This window comes from Lactuca sativa, chromosome 7, assembly GCF_002870075.4.
Source record: "Lactuca sativa cultivar Salinas chromosome 7, Lsat_Salinas_v11, whole genome shotgun sequence".
Lineage (NCBI taxonomy): Eukaryota > Viridiplantae > Streptophyta > Magnoliopsida > Asterales > Asteraceae > Lactuca > Lactuca sativa.
Window position 1 is genome coordinate 40,332,873 of NC_056629.2, and position 15,623 is coordinate 40,348,495.

General features: G+C 30.9%; 2 protein-coding genes across 4 annotated transcripts; one reads left to right on the forward strand and one right to left on the reverse strand.

Annotated features, from left to right (window-relative positions):
• Positions 1 to 251: 251 nt before the first annotated feature.
• LOC111880687 (uncharacterized) lies at positions 252 to 1,757 on the forward strand. 2 transcript variants are annotated; one of them, XR_006184745.2, is made up of 5 exons: positions 252 to 574; positions 651 to 838; positions 909 to 1,071; positions 1,308 to 1,583; positions 1,668 to 1,757. XR_006184745.2 is itself a non-coding variant. In XM_023877105.3 (4 exons), exons 1-4 carry the CDS (start codon positions 497 to 499, stop codon positions 1,521 to 1,523), a joined length of 645 nt encoding a protein of 214 aa, XP_023732873.1. In that variant the 5' UTR covers positions 253 to 496; the 3' UTR covers positions 1,524 to 1,757. The 2 variants fall into 2 exon arrangements, 1 of the variants encoding a protein (XP_023732873.1); XM_023877105.3 differs by having other exon boundaries at positions 253 to 574; positions 1,308 to 1,757.
• On the reverse strand, positions 1,697 to 14,124 carry LOC111880686 (dammarenediol II synthase). 2 transcript variants are annotated; one of them, XM_023877103.3, is made up of 14 exons: positions 13,842 to 14,124; positions 7,908 to 8,096; positions 7,527 to 7,616; positions 5,764 to 5,958; positions 5,374 to 5,458; positions 4,933 to 5,099; positions 4,637 to 4,825; positions 3,708 to 4,064; positions 3,468 to 3,626; positions 3,333 to 3,379; positions 3,085 to 3,228; positions 2,602 to 2,860; positions 2,027 to 2,110; positions 1,697 to 1,955 (listed from the first exon to the last, which is right to left on the reverse strand). In XM_023877103.3, the coding sequence occupies exons 1-14, from the start codon at positions 14,040 to 14,042 to the stop codon at positions 1,845 to 1,847; spliced, it is 2,277 nt and encodes a 758-aa protein (XP_023732871.1). In that variant the 5' UTR covers positions 14,043 to 14,124; the 3' UTR covers positions 1,697 to 1,844. The 2 variants fall into 2 exon arrangements, with proteins under 2 accessions (XP_023732871.1, XP_023732872.1); XM_023877104.3 differs by having other exon boundaries at positions 7,908 to 8,106; positions 13,842 to 14,055.
• Positions 14,125 to 15,623: the final 1,499 nt, after the last annotated feature.

Consider the following 15,623-nt stretch of genomic DNA (forward strand, 5'->3'; position numbering starts at 1 on the left):
CAAATAAAATTTGTTTAAACATCCTTTTGAGAATAATAAAATAATAGAAGTTAATAGCAAACTAAATTATTTCATTATAAATATTTTAATTAAAATTACTATGTATAAATATAATTTTCTTTTTATATTGAAATTTATATTTTAATCTTGAATTAAAAAACACCATTGATGTTTTAATATTTACACTTTATATTTAATTTTTATTTTAATCAACTCATTTAATAAATGGGTAATCTTAAGGGTCTGATACTTAATCTTAATTAAAAAAAATGGTGAGGTGGTAGTATATCCTGCAAAAGTTGATCTCTCTCTCTTTGTTTTTTGTTTTTTTTTTTGTTTTTGTTTTTTTTTTTTTGTTTTGTTTTGTTTTTTTTTTAATTATTTTTTTCTGCAGAGTTGGTATGCTGTACAGAGTTGACACATATATATCCATATATATCCAGAAGACCAGAACAAAACTTGTGAATTTCTTCTCTTGTGATTATGTTACTCGACAATGGCGCTTTCATCTACATTCGAAGAGAGACTTTATCAAATGGAGGAAACCAGAAACCAACGCCTCTCTCTTTTGCAGGTATCATTCCCTAAATGCTATCACACAACCAGAATCACATTCTATGCTGCAAATATTTGATCGAGATCATTGGTAGGCCGAGAAAGAGCTCCAGCAAAATAAATCTCAAGCTCTAGCTTCGAAGCTTTCTGGTATCAGATACATTGAACAGAGGTGCTTCAAGCTCGATCACAAAATTGCCTCACAACAATTCATCATTTCTTCCCTCAAATCCCAACTCGATCGCCTTGATTCAATCTATCTCAATCAAATCCAGCAATTCAGGTTCCTATCATCGAATTGCCGTTTTTATCTTCTCTGTTTCATACCGCTGACAGTTTTGTCCTCAAATTAGGCTTTTGAAAAGTGAAGTGGAAAATCTGGAAGGGTTAGATAAGGAAAAGGACAAGTATTATGCGTTGAAAGCTTGTGAGATTGACGACTTTAGGGCTCGAGCTGAGATTTTTGCTACCGAATCCCAAATGCGTGTGGATGAATTGAGGAAGTGTGTGAATGAGGTAAGATCATTATATCAGTTCATAATTTTCCATAATCGCATATGCAATCTTTCTTTCTAGCTCTCTTATTGACTGTTGTTCCATGTTATGCATTTGTATATAAGAATTTTTGAAACAACTCAAGTTGATCACCCTCTCCATTTTCGTTCATCTTTTCAATTTCTAGAATGCCAATTGAGAATCAAACTGGATTAGGAATAAATGTTTTTCATTCTATTGATCATTCATTCTATCAGCTCCAATCGAGTTTCATCCAACTTCAACACAGTGCTGGGTACTCAAATAATCCTGACTTAGCTGCAGCCGAAATGAGAAAATCTGAACTTCAAGCTACAAAAGCATCTTTAGATAGAAAGTTGGCTTCTAATTACAACACAAGGGCACAGTTGCAAAAGCAGCTAAAGAGTTTGCTTCTTTCACAAAAAAGAATGGAGGAAAACCTTGAAAGATAAGATATTTTCAAAACAATGGATATAGATTAGACGAACTTCAAAGCAAACAAACGATTGTATGTAAGTATCAACATTACTTTTTTTTTTTTTTTTAAAAAAGTTGTTCAATATTTCTTCCTTATACACGATAATATGAACTTGTAGGCATTTTATATTGCATTGATAACTGGGACTACACCAAAAAAATGTTCATATATATATTTATATTCATTTATGAATTATGATTAAGCGTCATTTTATTGACACAGGAGTTTAATTATTAATATACATAGAATCCGGCTTATGATCTGCATATATTTTTTTCACTTTATTTTATGGATTTTAATTGACCCAAACACGTTTGCGATATTCCCCAAGTGCCCAAAGTGGGAAAATGTTCCTGTACTCTGCATAATGCAGCATGCAATTCTTCATGTAGACTCCAGTAATCTCCTACAAAGTTAATGTCACATGTTAATAGAAATGATTGGCCAAAAGGGTAAAATAGGAAATATAAAAGTCACCTGTTGAGGAAAATCTCCATTATCCATTTGTGCATTAATCAATATCTTTGCTGCTTTATGCAAGGGTGTTGGATCTCTTTCAGCCTACAAATATCAATATAAATATATATTAGCAATGAATATTAATAATTAATACTTGGAATAAGCTTAGGGTCTGTTTGATATGCATTTTACTGGGTCTGGTAAGAAACTGAATTTGACTCGGTCAGACAGAGATATAATCAAACAACATTGTTTCAGTCAGGCAAAGATATAATCAATCAACATGGTTTCAGTCAAACAGAGATATAATCAAACAACATGGTTTCAGTCAGATAGAGATATAATCAAACAATATGGTTTCAGTCAAATGTGGACTCGGTCAGAAGTTCTAACTTTGTCAGCAACTACCAAACGATCCCTCAGACTGTTTATTACCACAATTAGAAGTCTTTGATTCGGTCTTATAGCCTCTGATATCCTTTGGGGTTTGTTCTGACTCAGTCAAGCCTTAACTCAATTAGATCCGACTCAATTAACAACGCTTGACTCAGTTAAATCTGACTCAATCAACAACAACAGATAATGAAAAATACCTGTCCACATAACATAAGGCCAAGCATAGCCCATGATGTTTGAACTAAATTTGTTCGATTTCCATCCAGTGGTGTGTATACTTCACTAGGGCAAGACTGTATGCTTTCTCCCCATCCTCCCTCTTCATTTTGTGTTGAAAGGAAAAAATTTACTGCTTTACGAACCGATTCACTATTGTTATATGTTTTTCCAGCTGAAATTAAGCCTCCTATTGTAAAAAATGTGCCATATAGGAAACATATTCCCCAATAACCATACCTATCAAATTTCATAGATTTTCATAAATACAAAACAATACATAGATTTCTCAAAGTATAATGTTGTAAGAAAGAAATAAAAACTTGAAAACACTATGCTAAAATTGGTGGTTTTTTTAGAGTACAATGTGTTAGTAAGAAAAAGAATATAAGTACAATGTGGTAAATATAATAGTAATACACAAATAAATGAAAGTGAATTTCTATTTCTTGCATTTATCTTACCAAGAACCATCATGCCATTGTTTTTCCTCCAAAAAACCAACTGCTTTTGCCACAGAAATTTCAATTTCTTTCTCCCTATGACCTGGGTGCAATCTTTTGAAGGCTAAAAGGGCTTGAATAATTGATGATGTGCACTCAACATGCCTAATTAAATTAAATCACCCAAATAAGAAATAATATTATATATTATTAATAATGATATGTTAAGTTTGCTAGATATTTTCATTGATAATTCGTAAGGGACTTACTCTTTCTCAACAACAATGTCTGCAAAAATCTCCGAAGGATTCAACATCTGAAGAAAAAGTAGGTGTAAAAAGTTGATATTTGATATTTTACATTTTCATCTTTAAAATGGTGATTATTTCAATTATTAATTTTACCTGTAAATATGGTTGAGGGACAGGTGGCTCCCAAATAGCAAAACCTCCACTTATAGGACTTTGTAAGTAAAGAAGGACATTAACAGCCTCATATAATCTTTCATTATCAGCCTTTTCTCCTGAAATTTCCTCTGGCATTTGGGATAGTAATAAAAGACACTACAAAAAAAATATATTTAATTTTATAATTTTTAATAAGCATAATTATTTCCCGAATATGTAAAAGAAAAAGAATATGACCTTAAGTGCTTCAGCTGTGCAATCTGAGACAACCCAACCTTGATCTTGGTCAGAGAAAGTCCATGCTCCTTTAGTAAACTGTCGACACATTTTACTAAAATCTCCAGATGGGTTTTGTTTTATTTGGGATTCTTTTATATAAAAATGGGCTTTTTTAAGGGAATCCCCATATTCTTCAACCATATCACTAGCGATTATTGCTTGAGTTGCAAGTGTACAATCCCATACTTGGCTCCCGAAACTTTGCATCTTCATTCCATCTTCTGCTAGCCATAAGTAATCCGGAACCCTAGCAAGATGATGCTTGAATTCATCCCCGTTTGGATTCTCTGCCCACCAACACATCATTTGCAAGCTCTGCATCCCAATAATAATAATAATAAAATAAATAAATTAAAGGATTACCACTATGACCAGTTTGTTACACATGACATGACATAATAGGTTGTACTGCGTTTGATATTTATTAAACTTGGACCGAGACCGATGTTAATGAAACAAAAATTGCAATTTTTTGTCCCACCCGAAAATGTAGAACAAGGTGGGAGAGGGAATCACTCTCGATCTCTCGACTATGAAAAAGACGTAAATGCCCTTGTCATCCTCATCATCCGAAATATCCCTACAAAGCTTGTCTAGTCATGTCCAATCTTGCCTTTTCCCATGTAACAAATGTAGCCAAACATGAGAGAAGAGTGGACTGGACAAACTTTGTAGGACTATTTTGGATGATGAGGACGACGAGGGCATTTACGACTTTTTCATAGGCGAGTGATCGAGAGTAATTCCTCTCTCACCTTGTTATATCTTTTCGTGTGGGACAAAAAATTGCTATTTTAGTCCCATTGACATCAATCTTAGTCTCAGTCCAATGCATGACAAACTCCGTACAACTTTTTTAGTTAGGTTCATCCTTAAAGCTTGATTACCTTTTCAACACATCCGATAGTGATATATCTACTCTCTTCAGCACTATATCGCATTAATTCAACTGCTCTTTTGAGACCTTTTTCTCTTAATTTCTTAAAAGGCCAATGCTTAAGAAGTGGCTCGCTGAAGTAGTTAAGACTATCCCACAACAAATCTTGAAGTGTTGAATGAGGGTAGTAGAGATCTTCCTGCATCCAATTGAAATCACACAAATTTTTTCAAGATCTCTCACAACTACTATTATTACCCTTCATATGTATAATGTATGTTGCTAAAAATAAATGATTATAAGAACCTTGCAACAGTTGTGGCGTTGTTTATTCCAATTTATGTTATCATATGGGATCGGATGAATTTCTTGTCGAAGTTGCAAAACAAGATCAGTGATTGGACCATGGAATTTTCTCCCATACAAGTATGACATGGGCATATAAGTTGTCCGACAATAGCACCACATTTTTGCTACATAACAAGTAACAAAAATTGTCAGATCTACTAAATTTTTATTTTTCCTTCTGTATTCGACATACTTTGTTCACAATTTCATTTGCATAATACTATAATAGCCCACGAAATTAAGATTAGAAATAAATAAATTGTACGATTGTACAAAGGTTGGTATCTTTTAAACTTTTATACTCTTCGATACACAAGTTTTGGGTGTTCGTTAAATAAATTTTATCCAACGACTATATATATATCTTTTTATGTTATAAATAAAATGACATGCATATACCTGGATGATATGGTAAAGTTTCTGGGAAAAGCCAAAATTCTGGCGGAAGTGGATTGCATCCATCCCATTCATACACCCCAAGTACCTACTCATGAAGGTACAAAAATTAGTTGATACATATTGTATCCACAATATGCCTGATATATGGCCTATTAAGGTTGTATCAGGCACATAGTGTGTGATACATATGATATTGTATGAAGACATATTTGACATTGACAATATGTATACATGTATCAGGCACATAGTGTGTGATACATATGATATTGTATGAAGACATATTTGACATTGACAATATGTATACATGTACGAGGCACAATGTGCCTCATACATAAAGGCACATGCACATGCATGTTTAAAATTAGGATGTGAGTTTGTGAATTTTTTTACCGATAGATAAGTTTTGCCCCAAGAAGGAATCGACATTGCACCGCCATGTTCGAGTATCCACTCCCTTGCTCGGCTCACTGCACCGTTCCCATCATCGGGTCCTTCTCCTAGTAACCGTAGGGCTACATAGCTTAAAGCAGATCCAATCATGGTGCTGTGTCCTTCTATATAAAATCCCCACCCTCCATCTTCATTCTAACAAAATCATTATTGAAGTTTTACTTAGGGGCAAATGCAAGAAATAGCAACGCCTTTTCATTTATTTGTTTATTACAACATCTTACTTCATTTCTTTTTATGACATTAAATTTTGAGTTTTTGATAATCTACCAAATTATAGAAACATCATTCCAATACAAAACTATTTATCAGATATAAATGGGTATATTTTTCAAGAGTAAATTACTAAATTACACAAAAGTTATTAAATTTTCACAAAAGATTGATCTTTACATTGCATCATATTGTGTTTCAGTTTAGTCACTAAGTTTTATAATTTTTTGCAATGTTGACAACTTAAGCGGTTAACCTAATTACTTGTTGGTAACGTGTTGCTGGCGTAACATGATGATGTGATACTGTGTGTCAAAAATGAAAAAAAAAATTATAGTGACTTTTGTGATAGTTATCCAAAATGTAGTGACTTTTGTGCAATTTGACATTATCATAAGAACAATGAAAAAAAAAATGAAAAATCAACCGACAACCAAGTAACCAGTTAGGTTTTTTATACCCTAAATAAAAATAACTTTTTTGATCGTTGGCATCTTAATTATATTGTGACGGTAAAAACCACTTTCACCAAATAGTTTCTTCCATTCTTTTTACTAGAAAAGTAGGCAAACATTGCTAGATCAAGAATAAGGTGTGTGTTGCTGAAAGTATTATATTTTTTTATGCTATTGAACGACCTCCACGATTACGACTTTTCCCATTTCCTTAGGCATCGCTTTTCGAAAATTCATGAATAGTTTAATGAAATCATCATCACTCCAATTGTGATTGGGAATTGATGATTGCATTAAAATAATTAGGAAATCTCAAAAACAATACATATGGAAACGGGAAAAGACGTTATCGTGGAGGTCGTTCAACAACTCACAAAAGATAAAACTTTCAACTACACACACCTTACTCTTGATCTAGCGATGTTTGCTTACTTTTCTAATGGAAGAGAACGATTTGAAAAAGAATGGAAGAAACTGCTAGTGAATGTGACTTTTACTATTACAACATAATTACAATGCCAACAATCAAAAAACTTATTTTTATTTAGGGTATCAAAAACATAACCGGTTACTCGGTTGTCGGTTGATTTTTCATTTTTCTTATGAAATCACTACATTTTGGATAACCATCACAAAAAAGTCACTACATTTTTTTTTTCAATTTTGACACCAAGTGCCATGTCATCATGTTCTGTCAGCGCCACATAGCAGGTAACTATTGGGTTGACCCGTTGAGTAGTCAATATTGCAAAAATTAAAAAACTTAGTGACTAAATTGAAATAAAAAATAACAGTGTTAAAATTGATTTTTTTTGTAGCCATGATATTTTTTTTTTGAAAGTGCAATGTTATAATTAGGTAGATTTTTTTCTAAGTATGCATAGTATTTTCTTTTTCAATACACTGTTGTAATAGAAAGAATTGAAGTAGGATGTTATAGTACAAATACGTTTTTTGTTTCTTATATTTAGCCCTTTGAGTTGACAATTTGTGTTTTTTTTTCTTCTCTTATATAAGAATGGAAACAATTCTTACTTGGTGGTTGTAGATATAACGTATCATTTCTTCCTTGTGTTCTTTGGTTAAATGCGTATCTATGGCTCCACTGATGTACATAGCAATAAGCTGCACATTGAATATATTTATTAGAAGGTGTGAATTGACACAATTAACCCCATATCTTTACTCATTTGTAGTTATATCATGCGTATATGTGTTGTTTCTTCTTTGATTTATAAACTTAGCAAGTGTAAAAAGAACGACTTAATAGAGAAAACATGTGAGACAGTGAAACAATAATTTCTTCAGTAAATCCCAACTTTTTACGAATTTGACAATTTATTTTTTCATTCCATTTTCATGGTGTACTGTTTTTTTTTCAAATATTTTAAAACACCATTTACAATATCAACTTACGAGTGGAGGAGTGAAAAACATAGGGCCCGCATTTTCTGCAGGCCAATGACCATCTTTTGCTTGAATTGCACGGTTTAATCGGAGTGCTTTTTTAACTGATGTTGTCACTGCATCATAATTTACTTCCTCATTCACTCCCAATCTTCTTGGTGGTATGCTAAATAAATCAATTCCGTTTTCTTTGATCAACTGCATGGCACTACCGTTTATTATATAACTTTTATATATCAACTAAAATGGAGTGTGAATTAGCATATAAACTGTAAAAGACAAATTGCATGTAAAATGAACATTGTTAAAATGAGAGTTTGAGTACCTATTATGTTATAATTTGTAATCAAATAAAAGAATATCTATTCTAATAAATGAAAGTTTTTTTGCCACATGTCCTCTTCTTATTCATTTGGACACATGTCATTTTCTAAAATTTTTAAATTTTTTATTTTCCACTTGTCATTTCATTGTATTTTTCATTTTGATAAATTAAAATTTCACATTTAATATTTAAGGCAATATATATGTAAGATATTTATTAGAAATGGTTTATATATGTAATGTATTTAATACATTAAAACCTCATTAATTTTAATAATTCAAAATTTTTCTCATTTTTCTTATAAATTCAAATTTTTCAAATTGTTAAAATTTTATATTTAATTCCTTTTTTTTTAAAATAAACTCATGTAATACATGGGTCTCACACCTAGTTTAAAATATAAAGTTTTTATATTTGGTAATTTAGTCCTTGTTAGATATTGGTTTATAGATTATGACATTATGTTCCTTAGAATAATAATTGACTGAATTTTCTTTTTATTTTGTGTGTAATTTATAAATTATATACCCAAGTTATGAAAATAATTTGTTATATCTATTAAATATTATATTTGTTTGTCCTTTTTCATATTATTTAATGGAAAATACCTAGGATGAAGCTAGTTGGTTTGGTGAGATTTAACGTGTCCATAAAATTTTGTTGAGTATCTTTTTTCATAAATTAATAAACGTCATTTACAATTAAAAAATAGGTCAACTTCGAGGAGTAATTATTTTTGTTATTTAACTTTATGAAATTATTATTAATCTTTATGATTTTCCACCTGTGTATTTAAAAATACAACAAAGATGTCTATCACGTATTTAATTTTAGCGATTATATTATTTATCACGTCTAAATTGTATGTATGTATTAAAAGCGATCATGTAATATTGAATTATAATTTTCAAATAATAATTATCCGTGGTATATAAAGCAAGTTTGAAAAAAAAAAACCTGGTTGGAAATTATATCTTTTATTTGTAAGTTTAGAAAAATAATGATAAATTTTCCAAAAATATAAGATTATCTTATATAAAATCAAAAGTTAAAGTTGCCAAAAACTACTTAAAATCAAAAGGCTATATTAAGTAGACAACACAATTGGATAACAAAATCCATTGATATAACCATAAGAGCTTAAGTAACCAGTGCTAAGTAGACAACACAATTGGATAAATAAATCTATTGATATAACCATAAAAGCTTAAATGACCGGTGCTATTTAGGTTTAAGGTGTAATCTAGTCAAACCAAATCGTAAGATATTTGAGACCGACTCAAAATTGAGTCGTTGATTAAAACTCGAGCTACTCAAGTATATAATCGAGTTGAGCTTGAGTAGATCGAAATAGGGTCGTAAAGCTATCGATCTTATTTGAGCTTAAATATACTTACATTTTTACCTTTTATATTTACATAATCGAGTCAAACGGAATCGATTTCTCGAGCATAATCGTATTTCTATTACAATTTAATATAATTATATTATTTAATAATTTATAGAACAGATTCCAACTGAGCTAAAAAATACCGATTTAATATAATTTAATTATTTAATAATTAACAAAACTGATTACACCACCCCAAGGCTTGTAAACATGTTGTGGAGTGGTTACCTTGACAATGTAGCGTGCTCTTCACTACCGAACAAGTTGTCATGATACCTCTTACCCTTTGGGGTTATATTTCTTGTCTTATCATCCATCTTATACACATTTAAGATACATAATTACATATTCATCATTTCTTTCATATATATATATATATATATATATATATATATATATATATATATATATATATATATATATATATATATATATATATATATATATATATATATATATGAAATCAAATCAAATCGTAGACACTCATTTTGAAAATCAAAATATTTAAAAATATAATCTAAAATGCATATAAAATGGAAAATTTTATTTTTGTTAAATATTATTTTCATCATTCTTTTATCCAAAAACATAAAAAATAAAAATTCCATATATATATATATATATATATATATATATATATATATATATATATATATGTGTGTGTGTGTGTGTGTGTGAGAGAGAGAGAGAAATAATCTAACAAAATTTTACGTTTAATATTCTAATAATTATAGTAGGTTACTAAACTATTTTAACAATTTTAGTTGAATATTAGAATATTACAAAAATTCTATTTGAATATTTATAGTGTAATGTGTATTAGCTTATTAGAATGTTTTAATGATTTTTTTTTTTCATGTAACATACAAAAAGAAAGGTAATTTTTTTAATAACGAATATATATATATATATATATATATATATATATATATATATATATATATATATATATATATATATATATATTAAAAATTTCCATTTATTTTGTATTTTATAGTATTTTTTTATTTCCAAAATAAGTGGCTAGCACTATGTCCCAAAATAAGTGAAGACTCGGTAACTATAAAAAAAATACTTTGAGACACTTTATCTTTTTTATTTTTAACTTTTTTTATTTTATTATTATTTTTTTATTTTATAGGCCATTAAGGCGCTTATTAAGAAGTTAATTCGCTAAAAAAGATGATTTTTTGTGCATATATGCTCTAAAAAACTTTTTTTTTCAGCGAATTAAATCCTTATTATGCGAATTAATGTCTTATAAAGTCAAAAAAATGATTAGATGTCTCAAAATATTTTTTTTGAATAAAATTGTTTTTGAATTTTCATGATTATTTTAGTTCTTAAATAACATTAATTCTCTCTCTCTCTCTCTCTAACGCTATATATATATATATATATATATATATATATATATATATATATATATATATATATATATAAGATATTATGAGAACTTACAGATTTGCCAGAACTCGAGAACTTCTTGTAACATTTGGTCTAGGTATAAATCAACTTTTATGTATAAACCTTCCTTGAGGTGGTCACGACGTGGTGGAGAGTCACCACAACGTGACATAGCATTTTGTATTGCGGGTTTTAAATGACCACGACGACATGGTGGCTTATAACCACAGCGTGGTGGTGGTTCAATGAGAAACTTTAATATCCAACGTTTGCACCCCTATTTAAGGGAATGTGATGGCTAGGGTTGCTCACCCTTACTCTTCATCACACTCTCTCAGCCTCCAAGGAAACCCTAATCTCCAACTTGCCTTTAGCCTTTGGTGTTGATTTTTGGGTAATAAAAGAAAAAGAAGGTGACATTTGGCCTTGGATTCAACAATAGAGTCTTCTCATTTTTCTTGTTGTGCATCTTATGGACTTTTGTAAGCCTTCAAGTTCCATGCTTTTTAGTTCTTTGTGCATAGATCTTGGTTTTTAAGCCTTGTCCTTCATGTTAGGACTTATTGGAGTGTTGGAATTCCATAAAGTTGCTAAATTTATGGATTCCCATAGTCCCTTTGGGGTTAGGAGTGTTGGATATGGAATTTCTTAGAGTTTTGAACTATTGCATGTGATATTGGCCCCCATTTTGTGCTATTTTGACCTAATTTGAGTTCAAGACATGTATTGGACATGCATGTATATAAAGCAATGATTTTTATGGTGCATTGGATGAGAGAATGCCTTATGGGAAGTTTGAATGACTGGTTTGATGGATTAAGAGCTTATTAGTATAAATTGGTCTGGACAGTCACCACGACATAATGAATGGTCACCACAGCATGGTGGATGGCTGCCATGCGACTGTTTTGTTCTCTAGTCACCACGACGTGGTTGGAGCTAACCACGATGTTGCAACTGACTAAGTTAACTTTGACCTTTATCCAGGGTATGACCAAGTTTGACCTAAGGGTATTTTGGGTAACTGGACAATATTTTAAGACAAGGTCAATTTTGATGTATAGCTGACCCGTAGAGTTGGTACATGGAGTTGTGGCATGATCAATTATATTTTCTAATTGAGAGGTGAGTTTTTTCTCACTGTACTTGTGGGTCTAAGGCACTAATGCCGGCCCACCAGATTATGTATCTTGGTATATAGGATGTTATTGTTCTGTAGTGATCTGCTAGATATGTGTCATGATATATAGGATGTTGCTATGCGTTAGTGATCCGTAGATCTGCCCGTTGTCTATTGAATGGCGATATGTTTATCTGTTATGTATATGTCGACATGTTATGGTTTTGGGTTGAGGCTTTACTACTATGTGCGTGAGCCAATAGACCACGAGTATTCTAGTCCGATGACTGAGTGGACCCGAGGGTATTCCAGTCCGATGACTGAACGGACTCGTTGTATATTGGCATTCTAGTTCGATGACTAATTGGACCGGGGGTATTCCAGTACGATGACTGATTGGACCCAACATGCAATGTTGTATATGTTATGTTGTGTGGTGATATTTTGGGGGAACTCACTAAGCTTTAACTTACAGTTTTTCAAGTACTTCAGAGTTCAGATGATCGTGGCAAGACGAAGACGTGATCGTACACATCCTTCGAAGATATGTTTTGGGAGATTTATGATGTTATGATCTTGGGAAATATTTGTATTTGAGACTTGACTTGATATGGTTTTGAGATCGAAAACAATCGTTTCTTTCAATTTAAAAATGAAATTTTTTATCGTGTTTTTGGGATGTTACACTCTTATTCCGTTGAACATTTGTGAAAACCAATACAACGATGAGACTCTAATGCCAACATTTAAGAGAGTCGCAACATGAAAACGTCAATAAACGCTAAAAAAATATAAATTTGCATGCATGCACATCTAGATGTGCATATATTCACATTTCAAAAAATAATTTGCCAAATTTTATGATTTTAGATCCTGGATTTGGCTTAAACGCATTTTTAGGAGTCCAATGGTGGTGTTGGTTGTTGGTTTAAAAAAATGTTGGACGTATAAGGATTTCTCGAGTTCTTGAAAATCATAAGGTTCTCTAAAGAACCTCTATATATATGTGTGTGTATATATATATATATATATATATATATATATATATATATATATATATATATATATATATATATATATATATATATATATATATAAAGTTGTTTTTGGTTTTCAATCTCGAATATATAATAAATAGTTCATAGTTTTCATAAAAATAAACAAAGATGTGAAATGCATTTATATTATTTTAATCAAATATATTAACCACTTAAATCTACACAAAATGACAAACAAAACAAATTGGTTGGTGTTTCAACTTTAAGCGAGAAATATGTGTGGAGTATGTTATAATATGACCTACATAACGTGAATTAAACTTTAAAGAAAATCTAATATAACTTGTGTACTTTGTGTTTTGTTCATATAACTTGTGTATTTTGTGTTTTGTTCTTGATTATTATGGTTATGCTAAACCATATTCATCACATATCATTAATAGGATATTAAAACACATGCATCAATACAAATCAAAACTTGTTTACACCGTTCGAAAATGAGCAAAATTCTTTTAGGGACACTAATTTAAAATGTAGTAAACACCTAGGTAATGTTATATGTGACTTTCAAAACGTTTATACCATTTTGTTTTTACTTAACTTTTTAAAACTTATTCATTTGATCTGTTAACTTGAAAATATAACCCATATTAAAGTATTTTCATATAATTTAGTTAAGTTACTCCTTCTAGTTGACACTAACCTGCATCCGCATAAGCAGATCGCCACATGGATGAACACCTTCCCTTCGATTGTCTCTAAAATACTGACGTGCATCTTCAACTTCTTGTCGCTCTACCGGAGTTCCAGCATCGGGGTCAAATTCCCAAATTTGCCGGCCAACAAAATTGTTGGTGGAATACAAATAATGATCATTTCCTTCTGCTATCTTTAACTTCCACATTGTTTCTTTTTAAAATATGGTATGTTATGATGTGTTGGTATAAAATGAAATGTGGTTTATATAGACTTATTTTACAAGTACTTGTTCAAAAAGCGTGCACCCAATGACATTCCTTTATAGTCGACCTTTTAGGGAAAAAAAATTTTATTGCAAAGTCGTTCAATTTTTATAAGTAACAAATATTTACAATTTAAGATTTGAGAATTTCTATACGTACTCCTAAATTGCTTATCGTACCCTAATATGAATGCAATAATGTTTGTGTACAGTGGCGAACCTTAGTGGTCCCAGACCACTGCTCCGACGCCGGCACATAGTATAATTTTTTTTTAAAATGTTTTTTTAATATTTTTTTTATTGGGTGCACTGGCTTAAAACACGAGTGACACTACTAATATATATTTATTTGATTTTTTTTTTAGTATCACCCCTACGAAAATGTTATGCGTCTGCCACTGCTTGTGTACCCATAATGATGTGACGATTTATGTGGTGAGAGGGTGAGATGATACATATAATAACACCCTTTAAGATTAGATAAAAACAAGAAATAAACAAATCAATTGAATCGATCGGGTCCTAATCGGTTATTGGCTCGAGTCGGAAAAAAACGGATCCTAATCAGATAATACAAATATAATAAAATCTAATCTTTTATATAAATTATAAACAAATAATGTGAATGTGTATATATTTTGAACTCCATATGCCCAAATTGTTTCATAAGACATGTAATATTTTAGGTAATAAACAAAACATTACTTATTTACCTTCTCGAATCGGTTGAATGAATGGGATTATTTTCACGACAAGACATGTGGGTCCACTAGTTCTATCCATTAATTTATTACTACTTATTAACTATTAATGATAGTGAAGTAATGAAGTGTAGCTATTAGTTCGATTGGTTCTATCAATACTCACTCGACTCACACGTATAGATTATTGTAGTACATTCAACTATTATCACGCGTCTCTCATCAAAATGACAACAAACTTAAATTGTTCATGTCTTAAAGTGGTCGACGGATTAAGATTGTGTCATGATATGATGACATGTGGTTACTTTCACTTGCCTGAGTGTGATAAGTTTAACGTTGGCCACTCCGTGACCACTAAAGTAGTTTGTACTTCTACCACTTGTTCATCACAAAATGCCAACACTCACCTACTCGGCGGTAGTCATAAATGTTAAGAGCGTTTATGTGTATATAAATCCACGGCCTAAAAAATTAAATATTCTCAAGGGCCCATAACAAACTAGATAAAAAGGTCTTTATTGTTATTATAAGTTTTTATTTTCAAATAAATATATATAATAAAAACATTGGGCCCTGTGTAGCTGTCCACTTTGCCTCTCCTCAATGCCCCCATGATTGACAGAATGCATACGAGCTGAACACAACACGTTAACCTTTTGTACCTTTATTGTCTTGCATAATTGTCTTTAAGCTAAAAAAAAATGTTACTATATGTACCTCCCTCACTCATATAAATGGTCACATCATGAGAGATATACAAACACTAATAGACTCTATGAGGGGATACACAAAACAATTGGGTGTGGGAAGGGGATACGTA